The 25768-nt window shown below is 36.6% G+C and overlaps 1 protein-coding gene across 8 annotated transcripts in view; it reads left to right on the top strand.

Annotated features, from left to right (window-relative positions):
- Positions 1-25768, top strand: part of golga4 (golgin A4) — a 98916-nt gene that overhangs the window by 60665 nt on the left and 12483 nt on the right. For 6 of the 8 annotated variants that reach the window (XR_015506400.1, XR_015506402.1, XR_015506401.1 and 3 more), the window contains 4 exons: positions 361-447; positions 9155-9172; positions 10890-10958; positions 14515-14590. Coding sequence is in view for 4 of the 8 variants with exons in the window: in XM_087279781.1 (XP_087135907.1) it covers positions 361-447; positions 9155-9172; positions 10890-10958; positions 14515-14590 (250 nt within the window). In the remaining 4 variants the exon portion in view is untranslated. Of the gene's footprint in view, positions 1-360; positions 448-9154; positions 9173-10889; positions 10959-14514; positions 14591-23329; positions 25339-25768 lie in introns of those variants that run through there. The other 2 variants (XM_087279783.1, XM_087279782.1) reach the window with 1 other exon arrangement.

Below are 25768 nucleotides of genomic sequence, written 5' to 3'. Positions count from 1 at the left end.
AGAGGAATTCTCTGAGGAGTTTATTGCCTTTTGCTTAATTCCAGCACATAGTCTGTAAGTTCAAGTTTCAGCTAATAGTTTGTTTATCATCAGGAAACACTTACCTCAGTCACCTAGCACCTCAAACCCCTCCGAGAGCTGTAGTGAATGATACAGACCGTATGCTGATGCTTACATCCAGCCTGATAGAGAAGCACACTAACTATTTGTCATAGGATTATTTCCGCATTCTCTAGATCTAATTGTTTACCTGTGCATTTTATGACCCAAGTTTATTAGCTGAAAATGAACTAGTATGGCAGCTCTGTGAACTGAGTGAGGCTGAAATGTACGCTTGCTCAGCATTAGTTCTTCCTGCAGAGTCGTGAGGTGGAGATGGGGGACCGCGTGTGGGAGGTGCAGAAGGAGCTGGAGGAGCTGCAGCAGAGGAGTCTCAGCGGCCCACAGGTACAAACACTGCCTATGCAACAGCTCATTCGCAATCACATTCAGTCATTTAGCAGATGCTTTTGGTCAAAGTGACTTAAAATTGAGGAGGCAGTCAGCAATTCAACAAGAAGAGGCAATACACACAACAAGTGCTGATTATACAAGGGAACTTTTTGTTCTCAGAGAATTTAGTGATAGAATTAGAAGTGGGGGGGGGAGTGTGTTTTTTACGGAGAGAGTGTTTTTACAGGTGGTTTGTCAAGCCTACTCACCTGTGTGAAGCACACTTCATAAACGCACAAGGTTTTTTTTTTATATATGGAGTGATTAAAAAATGTGTCTGGTGCAAAAATGGTTATATGGTTATTTATTAGAAGAGTAGTTTTTAGATTTAATTCAATTTTCAAAACTTAAATATCTGTCTGTCTATATATTTGTCTTTCTACCTGCCTATCTATCATTCTGTCTATCATTTCATCTATTATTCTACCATTCTGTCGTTCCATTGTTATGTTTTTCTAATGATCATATTGTCTATCTATTGTTCTGTAGTTTATCCCTCTTTGCTCTATCTATTTTTCTATTGTCCCATCCATCCATCCATCCATTCATCCTTGAGCTTTTATTTGTTGATTGATTGATTTTGTTTTATCGATTTTCAATCTATTGTTCTATAGTTTTATCATTCTGTCTATTGTTCCATGCATCATTCTTTGCTCTATTTATTGTTATATTATTCCATCCATCCAGTTTTTATTTGTAGTTTCATCCATCCATCCAATAGTTTCATCCATCATTTCACTCATCCATCCAGTCCAAACATCCATCCATCCAGTCCAAACGTCCGTCTGTCCATCCATCCATCCATTAATTTTTTTCATCCATCCATCCATTCATCCATCCATCTAATAGTTTCATTCATCCTTTCTCTCATCCATCCAGTCCAAACATCCATTCATCCATCCATCCATCGTTCTTTTATTTATTCCATCCATCCAGTCCAAACATCCATCCATCCATCCATCCATTTTTTTCATCCATTCATTCATACATTCAATAGTTCCATCCATCCATCCATCCGTTTTTCATTCATCCATCCATCTATCCAATAGTTTCATCCATTCATTAACTCATCCATCCATCCAGTCCAAACATCCATCCATCCAGTCCAAACATCCATCCATCCATCCATCCAGTCCAAACATCCATCCATCCATCCATCCAGTCCAAAGATTTATTTTTTATCCATTCATCCATCCATCCGTCTTTTGTTTATTCCATCCGTCTGTCCATCTGTCCATTAATTTGTTCAGTATTTTCATTCACATCCAGTCAATACATCCATCCATCTATCCATCTTTTGCTTATTCCATCCATCCATCTTTTGTGTTTTCCGGTTTTATTGGTTGATTGATTGATTTAGATATATTGATCTGTTATTAGGCATCTTGATCTGTTGTTTTATCGTACTCAGTTGTTCTATTATTTCATCTGGCCGTTCATTCACCCGTCCACCCACCAACTAGATAAATGAAATCTCCATAGCAAAAATGATATACCCTTTCTGTACATCATGTACATTTTCTAAATAATAATCATAATTATAATAATATATGTGAATATTTTATTCAAGTTTTGAGATGTTTTAGTTTTTGTGATATTTTCATTGATATATTAACTAATACAATACATGGTACACTATATGTTACATTTATTAAAATTTAAAATTAGCTTTTGCTGTTCCATTCGAATATTCGCCATTAGTCTTCATCCTCAGCATTTGAGCATGAAATATTACATATATCTGGGAAATTCTAACATGCAAAACTAACGCTAGATTCCCATCTGGGTTTGATTTATTTATTTATTTTTCTCTCTCTCTCCATGTGCATCTGTGCATGTTTTTGATGTCAGACACATGTGCTGAAACTTTTTGTGTTCTGATCAGTGTTCTCTTATGAATTATGCTTTGTTGTGTTTCTCGTTCAATAAAAGCTTCTGCTAAATTAACAAAAATAAATAGCTTACACTTTACAATTAGGTTCCATTAGATTAGTATTTACCAACATTAACTAATTATAAACAATACTTGTAGAGCATTTGTTAATCTTAGTTCAACCTTAACCAATGCATGATTAACATCTAAAATCATGCTTTTAACATTAAAGCACCTTGAGTTAACATGAACTAATAATGAACAACTGTGTTTACTTATAGACAAGTTTGCTTACATAGCAAATTTCATACACAATGGTAATTCAGAGTGCTTTACTGAAATAAGAATAAAAGAAAAAAAATAAAGATAAAGCAAATTAAAATGTGTTAAACAGGTTATAAATGAATGAAAAATATAAGAAAGACATAATAGTACGGTATGTGGGGCATAGCACAGTGCTCATTCAGTAAAGGCACAGCTAAACAGATGTGTTTTCAGTCTTGATTTGAATGTATCTAATGTTGGAGCACATCTGATCATTTCTGGAATGCATTAACTAACTTTAACTAATACAACCTTATTGTAGGTGGCACAGTGGCTCAGTGGTTAGCACTGTCGCCTCACAGCAGGAAGATCGCTGGTTTGAGTCCCGGCTGGGTCAGTTGGCATTTCTGTAGTAGGAGTTTGCATGTTCTCCAAGTGTTGGCGTGTGGTTTTCTCCGGGTGCTTCAGTTTCCTCCACAGTTTAAACACATGTGCTATAGGTGAATTGGGTAAACAAAATTGGCCATAGTGTATTTGTGTGTATGAATGTGAGCGTTTATGGGTGTTTCCCAGTACCGGGTAGCGGCTGGAAGGGCATCCACTGTGTAAACATATGCTAGAATAGTTGACAGTTCATTCCACTGTGGCGACCCCTGGTAAATTAGGGACTAAGCTGAAGGATGAATGAATAAACCCCAGTGTAAAGGTGTTACCAATAAATACAAATCTCAATTAAAGCTGCAAGCAGCAATGATAGGGACCTCGCACCGGGGCTCACCGACGCCCGGTGACCTTACGATGACAGCGAACAGCGAACAATATTAATTTAAGCCAATATATAAAAAAAATCTAAGAAACTCACAGATTTATGCCAAACTTCCTCCTGTCAGCAGGTGGCGCTATAACTCTGACTTAAGATTGGCATGTAGATGTCTTCCGGAGAGGAATCTTATCAACCATGTGAAGTTTCAGGCACATGGGACATTGTGTGGCTGAGTTATAAGCCAAACTACCTTCTGCCAGCAGGTGGCATTATGACTGACTCAATATTGTTATGTGGATGTGTTCAGGAGCGGACTTTTATCAACCATGTGAAGTTTCAGGCAGATCAGAGATTGTGTGGAGATTGTGTTTTAAGACAAACTACATTCTGCCAGCAGGTGGCGCTATGAAAGACTCAATATTATTATGTAGATGTGTTTAGGAGAGGACTTTCATCCACCATGTGACATTTTAGGCAGATCTGACATTGTGTGGCCGAGTTATAAGCCAAAATTACTTCTGCCAGCAGGTGGCGCTATGACTCTGACTCAATATTACTATGTAGATGTGCTCAAGAGATGACTTTCATCAACCATGTGAAGTTTCAGGCAGATCGGACATTGTGTGGCCGAGTTACAAGCCAAACTATCTTCTGCCAGCAGGTGGCGCTATGACTGACTCAATATTGTTATGTGGATGTGTTCAGGAGAGGACTTTTATCAATCATGTGAAGTTTCAGGCAGATCAGACATTGTGTGGTTGAGTTATAAGGAATTCCTGTTTCATGGCGAAGCGTTGAGGTTTGTCATGCCACCACAGACACGCCCCTCTGCAAAAACTCTAGATCTTCACAATATATCATCGCTAGAGCTTTCAGATGACACCACTCTATTTTGGTGCTGATACGGGAAAGTTTGCGGTAGGAGTTTGTTACAGTGTCAACATGTCATTTCCTGTGGCCAGCAGGTGGCGCTATAACTGTAACTGGATATCGGCACGTAAACCTGTTCAGGTCAGGACTGTTATTAAACGTGTGAATTTTGAGGCAGATCGAATATTGCATGCCTGAGTTATAACGACTTCCTGTTTTGTGGAGAATTATCAACGTTTGCGAGGCCGCCACGGACACGCCCATCGATGAAAACTCTAAAGCTTCGCAATTTAACATCACCAAGGCTTTAAGATGACAAAACCCAATTTTGGTGTTTATCAGATAAAATCCCTAGGAGGAGTTTGTTAAAATACAACGCCTGAAAATGGCAAAAGCGCCACTTTTTCGCCATAGGAAGTTAAAAATATCCGACTTCCTGTTGGGTTTGAGATATGGCTCCAAGAGACTTTTTCGTATGTTTTGGCATGTTTGAGGTGTGTGCCAATTTTCGTGCATGTGCGTGATTCGTAGATTGGGGGCTCGTCCGTTTAATTTTTCTAGGTGGCGCTGTCGAGTCATTTTGCCACGCCCACTTCAATATTGTTATGTGGATGTGTTCAAGAGATGACGTTTATCAACCATGTGAAGTTTCAGGCAGATCGGACATTGTGTGGTTGTGTTATAAGGACTTCCTGTTCCATGGCGAAGCGTTGTGGTTTGTCATACCGCCACGGACACGCCCCTCTGCGAAAACTCTAGATCTTCACAATATAACATCGCTAGAGCTTTCAGATGACACCACTCAATTTTGGTGCTGATACGATAAAATTTGTGGGAGGAGTTTGTTACTCCGTAAATCATGTCATTTCCTGTGGCCAGCAGGTGGCGCTGTAACTGTATCTGGATATTGGCATGTAAACCTGTTCAGGTCAGGACTCTTATCAAGTGTGTGAATTTTGAGGCAGATCGGGTAATGCATGCCTGAGTTATAACGACTTCCTCTTTTGTGGCGAATCGTCAAAGTTTGCGAGGCCGCCACGGACACGCCCATCGACGAAAACTCTAAAGCTTCGCAATTTAACATCGCCAAGGCCTTTAGATGACAAAACCCAATTTTGGTGTCGATCGGATAAAATCCCTAGGAGGAGTTCGTTAAAATACAACGCCTGGAAATGGCAAAAACGCCACTTTTTCGCCGCAGGAAGTTAAAAATATCCGACTTCCTGTTGGGTTTGAGATATGGCTCCAAGAGACTTTTTCGTATGTTTTGGCACGTTTGAGGTGTGTGCCAATTTTCGTGCATGTGCGTGATTCGTATATCGGGGGCTCGTCCGTTTAATTTTTCTAGGTGGCGCTGTCGAGTCATTTTGCCACGCCCACTTCCGAAGCCCATAACAAACGTAAATTTTCGCCACTTCTGAGGCGTGTGCAAAGTTTCGTGAGTTTTCGGGCATGTTTAGCCCCTCAAAACCGCGATTCATTCCGCGGAAGAAGAAGAAGAAGAAGAAGAAGAATAATTAAAGCTGCAAGCAGCGATGATAGGGACCTCGCACCCGGGCTCACCGCCGCCCGGTGGCCTCAGGATGACAGAGAACAGTGAACTATAACAATTTAAGCCGATATATCTAAAAAACCTGAAAAATCCACAGATTTATGCCAAACTTCCTCCTGTCAGCAGGTGGCGCTATGACTGTGACTCAAGATTGTTATGTAGATGTCTTCAGGAGAAGAATTTTATCAACCATGTGAAGTTTCAAGCAGTTCTGACATTGTGTGGCTGAGTTATAAGCCAAAATACCTGTTGCCAGCAGGTGGCGCTATGACTGTGACTCAATATTAGCATGTAGATGTCTTCAGGAGAGGACTTTTATCAACCATGTGAAGTTTCAGGCAGATCGGACATTGTGTGGTTGAGTTATAAGGACTTCCTGTTCCATGGCGAAGCGTTGAGGTTTGTCATGCCGCCACAGACACGCCCCTCTGCAAAAACTCTAGATCTTCACAATATATCATCGCTAGGGCTTTCAGATAACACAACCCAAATTTGGTGCTGATACGAAAAAATTTATGGGAGGAGTTTGTTACGATGTAAAACATGTCATTTCCTGTTGCCAGCAGGTGGCGCTATACCTGTATCTGGATATCGGCATGAAAACGTGTTCAGGTCAGGACTCTTATCAAGCGTGGGAATTTTGAGGCAGATCTGATAATGCATGCTTGAGTTATAACGACTTCCTGTTTTGTGGCAAATCGTCAAAGTTTGCGAGGCCGCCACGGACACGCCCATCGACGAAAACTCTAAAGCTTCGCAATTTAACATCGCCAAGGCCTTTAGATGACAAAACCCAATTTTGGTGTCGATCGGATAAAATCCCTAGGAGGAGTTCGTTAAAATACAACGCCTGGAAATGGCAAAAATGCCACTTATTTGCCGCAGGAAGTTAAAAATATCCCACTTCCTGTTGGGTTTGAGTTATGGCTCCAAGAGACTTTTTTGTATGTTTTGGCGTGTTTGAGGTGTGTGCCAATTTTCGTGCATGTGCGTGATTCGTAGATCAGGGGCTCATCCGTTTAATTATTATAGGTGGCGCTGTCGAGTCATTTTGCCACGCCCACTTCAATCTTGTTATGGGGATGTGTTCAGGAGAGGACTTTTATCAACCATGTGAAGATTCAGGCAGATTGGACTTTGTGTGGTTGAGTTATAAGGACTTCCTGTTCCATGGCGAAGCGTTGAGGTTTTTCATGCCGCCACGGACACGCCCCTCTGCAAAAACTCTAGATCTTCAAATTATATCATCGCTAGAGCTTTCAGATAACACCACTCAATTTTAGTGCTTATATGATAAAATTTGTGGGAGGAGTTTGTTACTCTGTAAAACATGTCATTTCCTGTGGCCAGCAGGTGGTGCTATAACCGTATCTGGATATTGGCATGTAAACGTGTTCAGGTCAGGACTCTTATCAAGCGTGGGAATTTTGAGGCAGATCTGATAATGCATGCTTGAGTTATAACGACTTCCTGTTTTGTGGCAAATCGTCAAAGTTTGCGAGGCCGCCACGGACACGCCCATCGACGAAAACTCTAAAGCTTCGCAATTTAACATCGCCAAGGCCTTTAGATGACAAAACCCAATTTTGGTGTCGATCGGATAAAATCCCTAGGAGGAGTTTGTTAAAATACAACGCCTGGAAATGGCAAAAACGCCACTTTTTGGCCGCAGGAAGTCAAAAATATCCAATTTCCTGTTGGGTTTGAGATATGGCTCCAAGAGACTTTTTCGTATGTTTTGGCATGTTTGAGGTGTGTGCCAATTTTCGTGCATGTGCGTGATTCGTGGATCGGGGGCTTGTCCGTTTAAATTTTCTAGGTGGCGCTGTCGAGTCATTTTGCCACGCCCACTTCAATATTGTCATGGGGATGTGGTCAGGAGAAGAATTTAATCAACCATGTGTAGTTTCAGGCAGATCGGACATTGTGTGGTTGAGTTATAAGGACTTTCTGTTCCATGGCGAAGCGTTGAGGTTTGTCATACCGCCACAGACACGCCCCTCTGCAAAAACTCTAGATCTTCACAATATATCATCGCTAGAGCTTTCAGATAACACTACCCAATTTTGGTGCTGATACGATAAAATTTGTGGGAGGAGTTTGTTACAGTGTAAAACATGTCATTTCCTGTGCCCAGCAGGTGGCGCTATACCTGTATCTATATGTTGGCATGTAAACGTGTTTTGGTCAGGACTCTTATCAAACGTGTGACTTTTGAGGCAGATCGGATAATGCATGCCTGAGTTATAACGACTTCCTGTTTTGTGGCGAATCGTCAAAGTTTGCGAGGCCACCATGGACACGCCCATCGACGAAAACTCAAAAGCTTCGCAATTTAACATCGCCAAGGCCTTTAGATGACAAAACCCAATTTTGGTGTCGATCGGATAAAATCCCTAGGAGGAGTTCGTTAAAATACAACGCCTGGAAATGGCAAAAACGCCACTTTTTCGCCACAGGAAGTCAAAAATATCCAACTTCCTGTTGGATTTGAGATATGGCTCCAAGAGACTTTTTCGTATGTTTTGGCATGTTTGAGGTGTGTGCCAATTTTCGTGCATGTGCGTGATTCGTATATCGGGGGCTCGTCCGTTTAAATTTTCTAGGTGGCGCTGTCGAGTCATTTTGCCACACCCTTTTCCGAGACCCATAATAAACGTAAATTTTCGCCACTTCTGAGGCGTGTGCAAAGTTTCGTGAGTTTTCGGGCATGTTTAGCCCCTCAAAACCGCGATTCATTCCGCGGAAGAAGAAGAAGAAGAAGAAGAAGAATAATAAGAAACGGAGCAATTCCAATAGGGCCTTGCACCGTTCGGTGCTCGGTCCCTAATAATAAACAGAGCAATTCCAATAGGGCCTACGCACCGTTTCGGTGCTCGGTCCCTAAAAATGACCCTTGACTGCTAATCCTCACAAGCTACACTCTGAACTCTCTAGTGACAAAAGCGATTTGTAAATCACTTAATTTTCCCAGTTGCAGTGTAATAATCTCGCTCCAGAAGAGCTTGTAGGAATGAATTTCCTGGAGAGGTTTGGTATGCATCCCTGAGAAAGAGGCCTTAAACAGACAGACTCTGTTCTCAATTAACCCCTCTGAGAGCATCCTGAGCTGTTAGATTTATGCCTCAGTGCCGCTCTCATGCTTGGAGAGAGGCAAAAGTTGAGCCTTGTTCTGGATAAAGTGGTCCTCATGTGTGTTCGCTCTCTCAGACACGCACCTCTGCATTTTTACACTCTGATGCCACATGGTTTAATATAATTTGATACGGTTGGAATGTTTTGGTTGTTGATTAAAGTGTGATGATGTTGTTGTTTGATTTGATTTTGTTTTGTGTTTCAGGGTCTCGATGAGTTAAAGGTAAGATTTATTTTTTTGTTTAATTATCTCCATTTGTTTTGACTGTTTTAAAGCTTGCCAAGCTTATATATTCCAAAATAATTATGAAGAAATGAATAATTTTATTGAGCAATGTATAGCAGAAGACAGTAGAGATGTTTATAATGTTAAAAGATTTTTATTTCGTATAAATTCTGGTGCTTTGCACTTTCTGTTCATCAAAAAAATTATAAAAATGACTGAAGACTGGAGTAACGATACTGAAAATACAGCTTTGAATCATAAAAATAAATGTTGTTTTTAAATAAAGTACATAATCTTTATTTTAAATAGTAATAATATTTTAAAGGATAGTTTTTTTATGATTTATATTTTTATTTATTTATATTATTTATATTTTAATATCTAAATAATGCCTTGCTCGCTTAAAAACAACATTGTCATTTAATTCAGCATGCATAGTTGAGAGAGTAATGATGTTTATAATATTAAGATTTTTATTTCGCATAAATGTTGTTATTTTGTTCTTTCTAATCATCAAAAAAGGATTTCTGAATGATCTTGTGGCACAAGTAAAGTTGCTGAAAATACACCATTGATTCACAAAAACAAGAAAATGTAGTTATTAAATAGATTGAACCTTTATTTTAATTAGTAATATTGTTTAACACATTTGATAGTGTTGTTGTATTTTTATTATATAAATAAATTCTTGCTGACTTTAGCAACATTATATATATTTTTTAGCATGGATAGAGACTGTGGAGATGTTTTTAATGTTAAAAATATATATTTCAATTAAATTTTGTTACTTCGCAGTGTTTTTAGAAATATATGTTGTTTTTAAATACATTTAAGTAAGTAAGTTAACCTTTTATTTTAAATGGTAAAATTATTACAAAATCTTTCCATTTTTATTATACAGTAGAGATGTTTTTAATGTAATATATATATATATATATATATATATATATATATATATATATATATATATATATACACACACACACACACATACATATACATATACATATACATATATATATATATATATATATATATATATATATATATATTGTTTATTTATTTACTTTTTAAAAATCTGTTACTTAATCTGTCTGGTTCTCAAATCTGATTGGCTGATATATATATAAATATATATATATATATATATATATATATATATATATATATATATATATATATATATATATATATATATATATATATATATATATATATATATATATATATATATATATATTTATTTACTTTTAAAAAATCTGTTACTTAGCACTTTCTTTTTTTATCAAAAAGTGATGTGTGAATAATCATGTGAAACTGAACACTGGAGTAATGATGCTGAAAATCCAGCTTTAAATCGCAAAAATAAATGTTGTTTTAAAATATATTTAACTTTATTACATTTATTTGAAATAGTAATATATTTTTACTGTAGTTTTGATCATATAAATGAGCTTTTGTGACTTAACGAAAACATTAGCATTTTATTCTGTATAAATTCTGTTACTGTTATAAAAGGAATTGCAAAAATCATATTGATGTAGACATCCTTTATTCTAACTACTGATAATATTTCACAATTTCTGCCATTTTTGTTGTATTATTAATCAAATAAATGAAGTTTTGCTGACATAAAAACAGCAACCTTTTGAATAGTAGTTTACCTCTACAGTTTGCTCTTATTTGTGTCTGCTTTCTCTCTTTCACCATTCAGGTTCATCTAGCAGAAAAGACGACCATGTTAAGCGAGGCCAAGCTAAAGGAGCAGGAATACCATGACCGGGTAAGTGAAGAGGTAAACTAACAAAGACAGACAGTTTAGTTGGATATCTGTCAGTACCGCTAAACCGGATGACTAATTTTTCAGGTAGCTAGCTATAAACATTGTTGACAGTTTCACTAACGTTCCCAGCAGGATTATCTTTCTCTGTCATGACAGCAGTTGACCTGAAAGAAAAAAAAAAAACTGAGCAGTTGCTTTAGCAAACATGAGCATCGCATATGAAGACAATGTAGAAGAGAAAAAAAGTTTTACCATCCCGTCACGTTCCCATCTGTGTAAAACCCAGAGATTAGATTCATTACACCGCACATCTGTTTACTCTTATTTGAACTTTACAAACAGTATCATGCTGTTTCTCTCACCCCACACAAACGCAAACACACACGAGGAGCCACACACACTGGACATGCCTGTGTTTTTATGACCCCACTTCACCCTGGGCAATACGCTTTAGTTAATTGGGGGACCAGTGTTGGAGAAGTTATTCAGAATAATGGCCTCACCTACATTATTTTTACTATTTTTAAATGGTAGTGCTTCAAGTGTTTTCGTTCTTCAGGCATCTGATCATTACATTCAGAAAAATATATATATTACAGATGTAACGATACGCGTATTTATATTGAACCGTTCGGTACGAGACTTTCGGTTCGGTACGCATTACAAACCGAACGATTCAGACTAATATCTAAAAAGATAAAAGAGAATAAGTGTACAAAATATAATGTTTTCAATGCAACAAGGCATCCCAAATGACGTGACAGGCAACAAGCTGCCTTCCCCGCCCACCCTACAAACACTTCTCCAGTCAGGCACAAGCTGCACTAGCTCGCAAAATGGCTAGTAACGTTAATGTAATCCTCTTATAACCAACAGCGTGTCTGGCGTTTGGGGGTTCTTTGGTTTCCCTGTAATTTATGAGGGTGATGGCAAGAGAGTGGTGGAAAAAAACAATGACATCTGCTATGACAGTATATATATATATATATATATAAATATATATATATATATATATATATATATATATATATATATATATATATATATATATATATATATATATATATATATATATATATATATATATATATATCTGTCTGATTCTCAAATCTGATTTGCTGATAGCCGTGTGATATTCTGCAATATCAGAACTCCTACAGCCTATTTACCCTTTGTGTATTACTCCGCCCACATACAGCCAGCAAAAAGCAGACACTACAGATCTAAAGTTTAAAAGATGCACGCTCAACTGTTTAACTGTCAGCTTATGATTTGAATCCAATGTGGAAGAAAGTAGTTCCTCATACAAAAGGGTTTTTGAAACTCTCCATGTTTGATTTTGTTTTTATATACACAATTATGCCGTCAAACTGTTGTATAAACGCGATATCACACTTGTAGCAGTGCAATATGGCTGGATATCGGCACTGGTGGGGGCACTAAGGCACTCGGCCTGTGGCCTCGTGCCATCGCACACATCCCACTGATATACAGTGCTGATATACAGCCATATTGCACTGCTACTCGTGTGATATTGCTCATATATATATATATATATATATATATATATATATATATATATATATATATATAGATATAGATATAGATAGATAGATAAGGCAACATGATCATTCTTTTAATTGTCCACTGCTAGGAAATTTTATAAATATGACGCGACCCCCCCCACAGAGCTCGCTGAGACCCCTTGTGGGCCGGGACCCCACCTGTTGGGAACCGCTTGTGTAGAACTGTAGGATATTAATCTATATAATATTAGGATTAGATACTAATTACTAATATAGTAATTAGAATATTAGTCCTGCACAACATATTGTTTCAGCATCGATTATGCAATGTGTGCATCTGCAATAGTCGCATCGCAAAATATGCAACGTTAAGTATAAGTTAAAGTTAATCAGGACCTACAGAACACTTTGTAGAGTCAATGTTAAGTTTAACCGTAATAGTGTAATTTTTTTATCTGCATGTGTTTAAGGCCAGTGACAGAGTATTTCAAGAGATTTTAATACATTTGGGCACAAAACAATATAATGTTTGGAGGTCTAACAAACATTATTTGTATGTAATTATTTATAGGATTTATTTATTTACTTTTTTAGTCTTATTTCTAGTCAAAATATCTACATTTCAAATTGAAAATAAGATTATTTTATTTTTTAGATACATTTTGGATTTTTTAGATATTTGGACTTGAAACCAGACAAAGCAAAGTAAAAGTATTTTAGTTTTTAGGGTGAATTGTTACTTAAATTAAAGTGTTTCTAAAAAACTTTTACTCTGTTTGGTAAAATAACCTTGATGGTAAAATGTTTTTTATACATACAGTCTAAGGGCCCTATCATACACCCGGCGCAGTGTGGCGCAAGGCGTGGCGCAGTAGTCTTTTGGTAGTTTTGAGGCGTTGCGCTACGTTGTTTAAATAGCAAATGCATTAGCGCTCATTTGTGCGCCCATAGGCGTTCTGGTCTAAAAAGGAAGGCGTTCTGAGGCGGACTGCTGGCGCGTTGCTATTTTGAGAAACTAAAATAGATTTTTCATTAGACCAAAACTAACCCGGTCTAAACTCCAGAGTCGCGCCTCGCTTACACACTGCTTAATACGCACAAGAGAATAATAATCAAATATCTTTACATATGAAAAAATGTAAATATTAAGGATATATATAGGATATAATAAGAATAGATATAGGATATAAATATAAAGGATTAAAATATTACAAAACATATTATTTTCTAGCCTACATAAATATGAAAAATCACTGCTTTTATGTCTTCTTCATCTTTTTCAGTTCATTCATAACAATTTGCTTTTGTATAATGTTATTATTATTAGCAGTATCATTTAATATATCCATATTTATATTTGTTTTATTAAAAACAAGCTTAGATTTGCCCACCTGTCAGATTTTAGACCATATGGGGCATGGCAGGTGTATTTGGAAATAACTCAGTATTTTGAGCACACTTCGTTATTATTGTTCATTTATTCGTTTGCTAGAAATTAGAACTGAATTTAGAAATAGTTTTGAAATGAATATTTGCACTTAACAAACAAAAGTATTTATTTATAGGCTAATTGATGTCTGTGCGTAAAGGTTTCCCTATCCAAGAGCGAATGTGAAAGTAAATCCATTATCTCTCATTCTCGCGCAGTAGATGCTCTGTTTAACAGTTTTCTGTTAAAAACTGTTAACTGTTTGCTTGTGAAATGCTCAGTTTTTCCACTTAGACTTACTTTGCGTCCTGTAAATAGCGAATGCGCTCTTGGCTCGACGCAGCTGGCTCTTAAAGGGAATGGGAGATGAGACTCTAATTAGTTTATTCTCAAAACACACCTATAACTCATTAAGAAAATAAACTCAACCCTTTTAGACCATGCGCCTTGCGCAAAGCACATTTTCCCGTCCGTAAAATTAGCAAAAATGCGTTCTGACACGCCCTGAAAGCGTTTGCGCCCTGCGTTTTGCGTTCTGCGCATGGATCGTCAAAATAGAGCCCTAAGTTTTACACCACTTTTGTGCTTATTTTATTTTCAGATTCATGCTCTGGAGGACAAACTAAGGCGCGTCCACAAAAACGCAGTGGTTACTCACCTGGGAAGCACATATAAAGGTAAATAATCATAAACATTTTCCATAAAGATGGCAGTTTGAATGCTGTTTCATCTCACCGTAGGCAAGCAGAACAATGTTTCGTCAGCCAGCTGTTCTCCAGATGTCACCTCTGCTCTCATTTATCTGTTTATAATAAGAATTTTGAGGTTTTTAAGCTGCCTGGTGACTGTAAAATGCTTGTCAGGTATCTCCTGTAACTCCCAGAGGTTAATGAATGATGTGGCACAATGACCCTCGGTGGACAAAACCTCCTTCTCAGTCTATGAGTGCGATTATTCACTGTGCTTTTACACGCCGCTATCAATCACACACGCATATGCAGAGCTTCAACATATGGGCAGCTAGAAAATCAGGCCTTCCCTGCTGGTGTAATAAAGAGCTCATCTTTGAATCTAATGGCTTTCACAGACTGTGTTTCTCTTCGCTTCCCACGAATGACCCCAGATTCTCTGTGTTTTTGTGCTTGTGCTGTTTGGACAAGAGCAGCGTCAACATCAGCATCAAAATAACACCATTTGGGATCCTCTAGGAATGAAAGGCATGTGGGTTTCAGATGGGGATGGTTTTTTCTTTTGGGTGAACTGATCATTTAAAGGGATAAAGTTTCTTTTTTCTGTTGAACACAGAAGAAGATATTTTGAAAAATGCTAAAAAATCGTAACCAATGATTTCCGTAATAAAAAATACGATGGAAGTCAAATGGTTGTAGGTTTCCAGCTTCGTCAAGCAGGTTTGAAAGAAGTAAAAGGAGTGAAAATGTAATTACTAACATTGACTAAGTATAAATAATAATGCAAAGCATTTATTAATCATAGGTCAACATGAACTAATGCATTACTAAAATACAAAGTTGTGCTTTGTAACACAACTTTGTAGTTAATGCACTGTGAGTTAACATGAACTAACGTCATTTAACTTAAATGTCATTAACAATAATGAAGATGAATAAATACCGTAATATTTATTCTATAATTACTAATTGTTTATCCATTATAGTAAATACATTAAGTAACATAAACTCTGTGTACCCTGTACTGGGTTCGTGACGGCTTTTAATTTCGCATTCTTTACATTTTAGCAACCTAGATCACACAGAACCTAAACGGTACACTTTCAAATTTGAGTTTATAGATAGGTGTTTAATACAACACAGACAACATATACAATTATTTTAATCACTTTCAAGGGTTTTTTATGAAAATTCAAAGGGTTTAAAATAGTGCTGTCAATCGATTAAAAAAATAAACAAACAAACTAATTAATCACATTTTTTTGCAATTAATCACGATTAATCACATTTAAAAGACTGAAACTTGTAATTTTGTATTTTCAAATGTAAAATTAAAGTAAACGCAAAACAGAAAAATATAATTGTTTATTAGAATTTTTGTTTAACTTGTAACACAGATTTCTTCATGTAAACAACATACCCACAATAAACCATCCAAGATCCTGGCTTGACAGCCATATTTATTACAGAAATTAAAACACAGGCATGTTAATGCCATTTGAATTTTAAAATAATCAATACCAATAAAGAAAAAAAAATTATTTCCTAATTGGATTCGAAGTGGACTGCAAAAAATGCCAAAATAAAGGCATTGCAGATTTGGAAATTTGACAATTTTATTAATACTGTAATGAATACAAACAATTGAACTCATTGTAAAGTTGTATTGCTGATAATTGAGAACAATAGTTACAAAGTAGAAACCATTTTACTCAGTCCTCCTTTACATTCAGCCAGTTGCTAAGACTAGTCTGTTGACATTATCGGGGGACAATGTGGACCTTTTCTTTTGAATGATGTGAGAGTGAGAGCAGTCTCTCACAAGCAGAATCACTGAGTCAGCCTAATTTTGTTGCCACTGGTGCTTCGACAAGGACGTAAGAAGAATCAAGCGGTACATCAAAGGCACCCACAGGTACGCGTTGAGTTACAGCAAAGACTAATTCTTACAGGGACTTTGGTCACACCATCTTTGTACATTTAAACTACTTTGAGGGATAGGAATGGCGACGTTTAGGCATTTGTTCTTGTTGCCAGAGCATGCACGCATGCACGCACACACTTGCACACACTCGCTCACACACACAACACGCAAAGGAGAGCGCAGCCATAGCGACTCCCTTCAGATTCAACACGCACGATCGCGTTCATCAAATTAGCTTAAACTAAGCGTTCGTAAGTATGTCTGTATTTTACAAGGATTCTGACACAACAACGTGAAGCAGACGCTTTACAAAAGTTGCGTGTAGGGGGGAAACACGTCAAACTTAATAAAACATTTGAGGGTGCATGGAATCAACTTAAATGCAGAGGAATGCGCTCTCTTTGACAGCTCGCAATATGATCTGGCACTTTCAGTGAGTACATTTACATGGACACCAACACTCCGATTTTAATATGATTGAGATAATACTCTTATTAAGAGTCTACCATGTAAACATCGATTTTTGGTTACCTTAAAGGACCACCGAGTCATGAAATGCAGAGGTTTTTCTTTCCATTCGCCATGTGGTATCAAACTCTACTAAAACAAAAGTCGAAACATTAAAAATGAAACATACAAAATTGCATGAAACACTGGATAGCCTGGTGATGCGACATTAATTGTTTTATACTGAAACTTGCCTTCAAAAAGTGCTTCCTTGGTCTTATCCATATTTCTTTGCATGTTGAACACACGTCGAAAAAAACTGCAATTGCGTTAATTATTTTTAATGCATTAAATATTTCAAATTAATCGCATGCGTTAATGCACTAATTTTGACTGCCCAAAAAAGCACTTGACTTTAAGAGACTAATGGACTATTATTTTAAAGTGTTACCATAAGTTTTTTTTGTTTTGCGGTAAATAATCTATTTAAAAGCAAATTTTTTTTAAAGATATCAAGACTTTATTTAGAAAAGATGAAAATTTAATTTATCAAAATTGACAATAAAGGTATTTATAATGTTACAAAGGGTTCAATACTAAAAAAGTATTTCTATTGAAAATTCAGTTTATCAATGAATCATGAAACCAAATAAATTGCTATTTTTAGAATAAATAAACATTTATTTAAATTTAGATTAACCTGATGTAATGAAATTATTGTCAGTTAAAAATTTCTTTTAAAAAGGCTAAAACGATACAATTTATTAAAAAACTGGGGAGGTTTTTGAGCAAACTAACCATTTAAATAATTTAAATATAATTTAAACATTTCTTTACTTCATGAGTTTCTTCTGTTGAACACAAAAGAAGATATTTTGAAGCAAGCTAAAAACCGGTAACCATTGACTTCCATTGTAGGAAAAACAAATGCTATGAAAGTTTCCAGCTATATTCAAAATATCTTCTGTTTCAACTGATAAAAGAAGGACAAGCATAGTGTTACAAATTGTTTAATACTTGCAAATAAATGCATTTTTTTTGTTGAAAATTCTGTTTATTAATGAATAATGAAATAAAAAATCACAACCCTATTAAGCACTAAAATTATTGTAGATCACTGAAACCATAAAATTAAACACATTTTAGTTCATTTAAATAAAAATATTTATTGAGACTAAAAACATGTTAATTTTAGTTTAAATATTTTAGTAAAATTATTTCAAGTTTATATTTTAAATAATAATATAAATTTTTTATCTAGATTTAACTTGATTTAATACAATAACTGATAATAAAATGTCATTTCAAAATACAATTAAAAAGAAACTGTATTTACCAATAATAAAAAAGTTAATTAGTTCTATTAATGGTATGAAAATGACAATGTTGACATTTTACTTTTTATTATTTTTTACATTTATTCCAGTAAAAATAATAAAGTTTACTCTAATTAAATGGCTAAACTATTTTAAGCATTGTTTAAAAAATAAAGATATGTTTCCTTGCTATATTTATTTATATTTTAATATAATCAAATAGAAAATAGTTATTTTGAATTACAAAAACATTTTACTGTTTTAATCTTGGTAATAAGGGACTATTGAAAACTCCCTAAAAAATTGCCATCTACTCCTCTCAACTTTACAGTCTTGATTGAATCTAACTTCCTGAATTATTATTCCCCACATATTTTATTCCAATACATTATGCAATTAATCCTCTAAATACGCATGCAATGTTAAATATGTCCCAAATTCCTAGTCAAGTCTTCATGATATTGATATCTTCAGCACAACAAATATCCTTCTAAATAAACTCCCCAATGCATTTTTCCTTTGAAGACATCAACGTCTTTGACATGCAACTAAACAATCCGTGTGTTATCCTTTCCCTTAATCTTCACACACAAACAAACCCGTCTCTACGGCGTCTCTGTTCTCCGGCTTATCTGTGTGACGTCTGCATTAAACAGACAGGAGTTTATGAAGTCACTTTGACCTCCTGACTGCCATATACACTGTTCTCTCCTTCTCAAGACTAGCTGTATTTGACACATAGGCAGTAATAAATGAAACAAAATAAACAAGTATTTTAATTAATTTTAATTCAGACTAAAAAACTGTGTCAAGGTCCAAATATGTAGAGCCCTATCATACTCCCAGTGCAATAAGGCACAAGATGTGTTGTCGATTTGTTGCTATTTTCTGACCAGCGCAACCCTAATTTTCCTGTTTTGCGCCACATTGTTTTAATAGCAAATCCATATGCGCCACTTTGTGGACTCATGGGTGTTCCGGTCTAGATTGAAGGTGTGTTAAGGCACATTGTTGACGGGTTGATATATTGAAAAACTAAAATAGACTGCGCAATTGACCAGCTGAAAGCAGGTCTAAAGTCCAGCACAGAGCGCGTTAGTTGTGCACCCTTAACACTTACACATCGCTTAAAGGTGCAGTAGGTGATTGTCTTCAGAAACATTTGTTGTTGTGCTGGTTGAAAGTCTCTTCACAGTCCAATAGTAATGATTACAGTAAATTATCTAAATGTGTATTTTTATATTCTGGGTAAAGCATAAAACAAAAAAAATGTTCATCCAATTAAATAGAGTCGGACCGTCATCTCCCTTAATTCCGATAAGCAGGTCAGACTGTCTGTCAGCAAATGTAGATTCCGACTTCTGCGCATCTGTTCACGCAGATCCGCCATTAGCACGTGCCCGTCTGCATCACAAACCCATGCGCTCCGAGCGAGCTGCGGGCCGCTCGCAGATGCCGAGTCGGAGCCGGGGGCGCCGAAGGACAGCCGAGCTCAGGCCGATTACTGTAAATCCTGGTGTGGGTATAATTCGCCCAAAAGCGGCCGCGCGGTCACGAGACGGACCGGGAGAAATCAAATGCAGAATTGAAACTTTTAAAAACCTGAATCAATATTGGAGTTACTTTAGCACGCTGGAGGAAGGACGACACCAGGGCTGAAGCATTACTGTTAGACAGGTCATGTTCTGTTTTGAAACTATTTTATGTTAGATTGTGTTGTTATGAATGACTTCTATGCACAGACGTGTTGTTCAGCCACTGAAATCTCCTGGTGAAAGATTGATTTGATTATTTTCAGTTTCATAAGGTTCTTTTACAGCATCTATAATGTAGATTTATATTTAGTTTAGCAACAAAGCATCAGTAAATAGCGCTATTCCGCCTAGCCTGCTTTATTGAGCTGAAGTTGCTATTATATTCACATTGGGTCATTTTTGAACAATGATAGCCTTCCTATACTGTTTACCATGCTACTCTGAATATTCGCTCTGAAATAGCATGTAAGTGTGGCAAATTAATAAGTGTAATTCCTGCACGGCGCTGGCACTAACTAACTGGCGAATGACATGAACTAGTGGGTTGTCTGTCGGCTGTTGCACACGCTCGCGATTTCAGGGGGTGTGGCTTTGAATCACAGTCCCTCCCCGCTGTCCAAAGATAATATGCTAAGCGGTTAGCTTTTTAGCAGATCACCTACTGCAGCTTTAATACACACAGATGTACAGCAATACACAGATATCTTTACATATGAAAACGAATAAAAGGATTAAAATATTACAAAAATTATTACTTTCTATATAAATATAAAAACCACTGCCTTCATGCCTCCAAGCTTTCAGGGCGTGTCAGAATCCACTTTTGCTATTTTAAGGACGAAAAAATTAGCTTTGCGCCATGGCACATGGTCTAGCAGGGTTGAGCTTATTCTCTTAATGAGTTATAGGTGTGTTTTGAGAATAAATCAATCAGAGTCTCATCTCCCATTCCCTTTTAAGAGTCAGTTGCATCGCTCCATGGTGCATTTGCTATTTACATGGCGGACTTTGTAAGTGGAAAAACTGAACACTTCACTAGTGAGAAAACAGTTAAACAGAGCATCTGCAGCGCAAGAATGAGAGAATGAGCCTCCTCATTCTTTACTTTTACTTTCACTCTCTTTCCTGGGTAAAGAAACAAGTTATTGCCACATTCATTAGCTTATACATAATTAATTTCGTTATTTAAGCTCGAAGATTTGTTTCAAATCTGTTTCTAAATTCAGTTCTAATATGCAGCAAACAAATAAATAAACAATAATAACGAAGTGTGTTCAAACTACTGAGTTATATCCAAATACACATGCTGTGCCCCATATGGTCTGAAACCTGCAGGTGGGCAAATATAAGCTTGTTTTTAATGAAACAAATATAAAAATGCATATAATAAATACTTCTACTACTAATAATAACATTATACAAAAGCAAATTGTCACGAATAAACTGAAAAAGCCTCCTGAGATGAAGAAGGCATGGAGGCAGTGGTTTTTATATTTATGTAGACTTTTTTGTAATATTTTAATCCTTTAATTCGTTTTCATTTGTAAAGATATTTTTTGGATTTCTGTACATCCTGCATGTGTATTAAGCAATGTGTAGGGGAGGCACACAACTATCGTGCTCTGCACTGGAGTTTAGACCTACTTTCAGCTGGTCTATTCTATTTCTATTTAGTTTCTCAAAATAGCAAAGCGCCAGCAATGCGCCTCAAAACGCCTCTTATCTAGACCAAAACACCCATGAGTCTACAAAGTGGCACAAATAGATTTGCTTTTTAAACAAGGTGGCGGAAAATAGCAACACGTCATAGAAACTCTTCTCGCTCCTTATTGCGCCGGGTCTATCAAATAGAGAGTGCGAAAGAGAAAGCTAGCTAAAGAAAGAATCATAATAATCATACAACACACAAATGTAACCCCTCGTTGAACACAATAGATTTTATTTTTAAGAAACATTTCAAATATTTTGGCACAGTAAACATGTCAGGCCGGATAATTAAAATAAATTATTGACTTCAGCTATATTCATTAGTTGCAAAAACCTGAAAAGGCAGCTGAAATTGAACTGACCAGTAGCTTTTGATGTGGAGATATTGTTGCCCTAAAAAACTAAATAAAATCGTCGGTGCAATAGCCTAGTTGTTAGCGCGCCGACATATGGTGCAAAAGCAGGTCAGGGAGTCGCGAGTTTGAATCCCAGCTCGACGACATTTCCCTACCTTACCCCCTCTCTCTCTCTCTCTCTCTCTCCCACTTTGCTTCCTGTCTCAATACTGTCCTTTCTAATAATAAAGGCAAAAAGGCCAAAAATAAATCTTAAAAAAAAAAAAAAAAACTAAATAAAATTGTCCTGAAAAACATGTAAAAATATATATATTGTGGGATGTTGCAAAACATTTTCATTTTGTGTCTTAGTGATGACGTCACCAGTGACTAGTCGTCGTCGACTCAACTTTCATAGCATAAAAGTCGACTTCCAAAAATCTTAACGTTCAACCTCTAGTGTATGTATTCGGAGCAAAACAAAAGAAATGCTATAAAATCTGACGCAAATTAAGCAAAAACTTGTTAATTTTACTCTCAGAAAGTAAGACTTTTTTTTTTACGTGATACTGAATGGACTGACTATCCACCTAAAACTTTAAGCATGTGCTAATGCTCATCATAAAGCAGGCCCTCAGTATTGACCAAATAGTGTTGTTTTGGAGATGAGAGAGACATGGCTCGTGTTTCGTCCCTGTTGGCCCAGCTGGGCTGACTTGAGGTCAGTCGGACAGGTCGTGTTATTTATTAGCCCCTCATTTCTCCATGCTTCCTGATCAAAGGCCTGTTTGGGTTTCAGCGGCACCTTGAGTTCCAGCTTTCTCTATCAGGCTGTCTGTTTCTGGACGCTCATCCAGACCACTGTCTTTAGCAAGAGTTCAATGGACTTTCCAGAGAGAGACACACACACACACACACACACACACACGGCTCCGTCTGCTAATTGCCAGTCATTCACAGGTTTAATGGAGCAAGACGACTGTCGTAATGCAAACAGATAGCTTGTGCACACTAGATACTGTAATACACATTTCAGAACTTAAGGAGTAATTGCTTAATCCTTGCAGATGCTACTGGAGATTTATTGCGCATCTGGGCTGCTTTAATGCTTATGATGTTTACCACGTGTACTGTATATGTGCATTCTTTATAGTAGGAGCATGACGCAGTGTTTTGTACTATTTTTAAATGTTTTTGAATGAAGTGAGCAAGCATACATTTATACGATCACAAATACTGTAAAAATAAGTGTTATTAAAGCTGTTATTATGGTTTAAAATATTAGAATTTTAGCACCATTACTCAAGTCTTTAGTGTCATTCAGAAATTTTTATTTAAAGGGAACCTATTATGCAAAAATCACTTTTAAAAGAGGTTTAAACACAATTACTTGTATTTTTTATAATCACACTTGATTAAAACAGTCTGCAGAAACCCTTTGATTGACATTTCTCTCTTTGTAGGTGTCATCAGATGGGAAAAGCCCCGCCCATTAGTGACCATCTCTCCCTCATTAGCATAAACGGCTCTTAGTGAGGAGCAGCCATTTGACATTAAAGTTTTGAATCTGCTACTATACTGACACATAGGAGTTCATAGCTCCACCCTCTTTTTAAAAAGTGCACAATCTCATTTGAATTTAAAGCCACAGTCACCAAAATTGCACAGTTAGAATGAAAACCTAAAGGTTCAGTTTCAGAAAGTAATAGAACATTATTTGTGTGGTATTTTGAGCTGAAACTTCCCATACACACTCTAGGGACACCAGAAATGCGTTTTGCCTCTTGTAAAAAAGGGCATAATAGGTCCCCTTTTAAAGGAATGGTTCTCTTAAAAAAGAAAACAAGATATTCTGATGATCGCTGGGAGAAATAATTGGCTTCCGTAGTAGAAACTAAAATGCAATAGAAGCCAATAGCTTTTTTCTTTGTGTTCAACATAAGAAACTCACAAGTTTGGAACAAGTAGAGGACAAATAAGTGACATAAATGGTGTTTTGGGGTGAATTATCTTTTTTATAAGTTGATTTACTGTTAAAAACAAAAACAAATCTTATTATCAGTATTGGAAACTGTTTTTGTGGAAATCTTTTTTTTTTAAAGGTCTTTTGATGAATAAATAAAAAAACAGAGTTATTTGAAAGGAATTTTAGAGATTTTGTTTACGTTATTAATGTTTGTACAGTCTCGTTTATTAATTGAATGTATCTTTGGCTAACTGAAGTATTACATATGTTTAAAACATTAATAAAATGGGATCCCAGGCACATGCATTTATTTAAAAAAATCTCTTGATTATTAATAACGCAATGTTTTTTGTTTTATTTTTTTACTTAGAAATTTTAAATTTTATTTTTCTCCATGACTTGTCAGACATTTTCAAAAAATTGGGGTATCACAACAAAGGACAACAAAACTTAACATTTTTATAATTAAGGAAAATTTTTTATATTTAATAAAACAAAGTTAAATGTACTAGATAATTTATAGAAGTTATGTTTTTTTTTTATAAATATGGATGGGGAAAAATATATAGGCCACTTTATTAGGTACACCTATCCAACTGCTCGTTATGCAAGTTTCTAATCAGCCAATCACATTGCAGTAACTCAATGCATTTAGGCTTGTAGACATGGTCAAGACGATCTGCTGCAGTTCAAACTGAGCATCAGAATAGGGAAGAAACGGGATTTAAGTGACTGAATGTGGCATGGTTGTTGGTCTCAGACGGGCTGCTCAGAGTATTTCAGTAACTGCTGATCTACTGGGAAATTCACACACAATCATCTCTAGGGTTTACAGAGAATGATCTGAAAAAGAGGAAATATCCAGTGAGCGGCAGTTCTTTGGGCGCAAATGCCTTGTTGATGCCAGAGGTCAGAGGAGAATGGCCAGACTGGTTCTAGCTGATAGAAAGGCAACAGTAACTCAAATAAGCACTTGTTACAACCGAGGTCTGCAGAAGAGCATCTCTGAACACACAACACGTCCAACCTTGAGGCGGATGGGCTACAGCAGCAGAAGACCACACCGGGTGCCACTCCTGTCAGCTAAGAACAGGAAACTGAGGCTACAATTCACACAGACTCACCAAAACTGGACAATAGAAGATTGGAGAAACATTCCCTAATCTGATGAGTCTCGATTTCTGATGCCACATTTGGCTGACAGGGTCAGAATTTGCCATCAACAACATGAAAGCATTGATCCGTTCTGCACACCACACTGGTTTTTTGAACATGACAATGAGTTCACTGTACTCAAATGGCCTCCACTGTCACCAGTTCTCAATCCAATAGAGCACCTTTGGGATGTGGTGGAATGGGTGATTCGCATCATGGATGTGCAGCTGACGAATCTACAGCAACTCAGTGATGCTATCATGTCAATATGGAGCAGAATCTCTGAGGAATATTTCCAGTACCTTGTTGAATCTACGCCAAGAAGGATTAAGGCAGTTCTGAAGGCAAAAAGTGAGTCCAACCCAGTACTACCTAATAAAGTGGCTTGTGTATGCTTTAACCTTCTCTTTAAATGCTGGTTTCAATTACTGTTTGTTTTTGTTTTTTGTCTTCACATGCACATCGCTTCTCAGTGAAATTTGCTACAAGAACACACATTACCAAATGTATTCATAAAGAGTAGTAACCTCTCAAATGTGACTAGTTGGGCGTAGCAGTTAAACTGGGGTGCTAATGGGAATATAATGTTGTTGTGTTCCTGCAGGAATTATCAGACGTCATGTTTTCCAGACCTGCCCACCCTTTATGACATGCTCTCTTTAAAAATAACTCCTTTCGTTTTTGTTCATTCACGCTTCTCTGCGTCTCCTGTTACGTCTCTGCTCTCACTTCTTTATCCATTAAAAACGCGCTGGAAAACGGAAAGGGCCCCCACCTAGAT

The sequence above is a fragment of the Danio rerio genome, chromosome 13 (genome assembly GCF_052040795.2).
Source record: "Danio rerio strain M-AB ecotype USA chromosome 13, GRCz13ab, whole genome shotgun sequence".
Taxonomy (NCBI): Eukaryota; Metazoa; Chordata; class Actinopteri; order Cypriniformes; family Danionidae; genus Danio; species Danio rerio.
The sequence above is the reverse complement of the archived record's forward strand: the minus strand, read 5'-3'. Positions and strand labels throughout refer to the sequence as shown.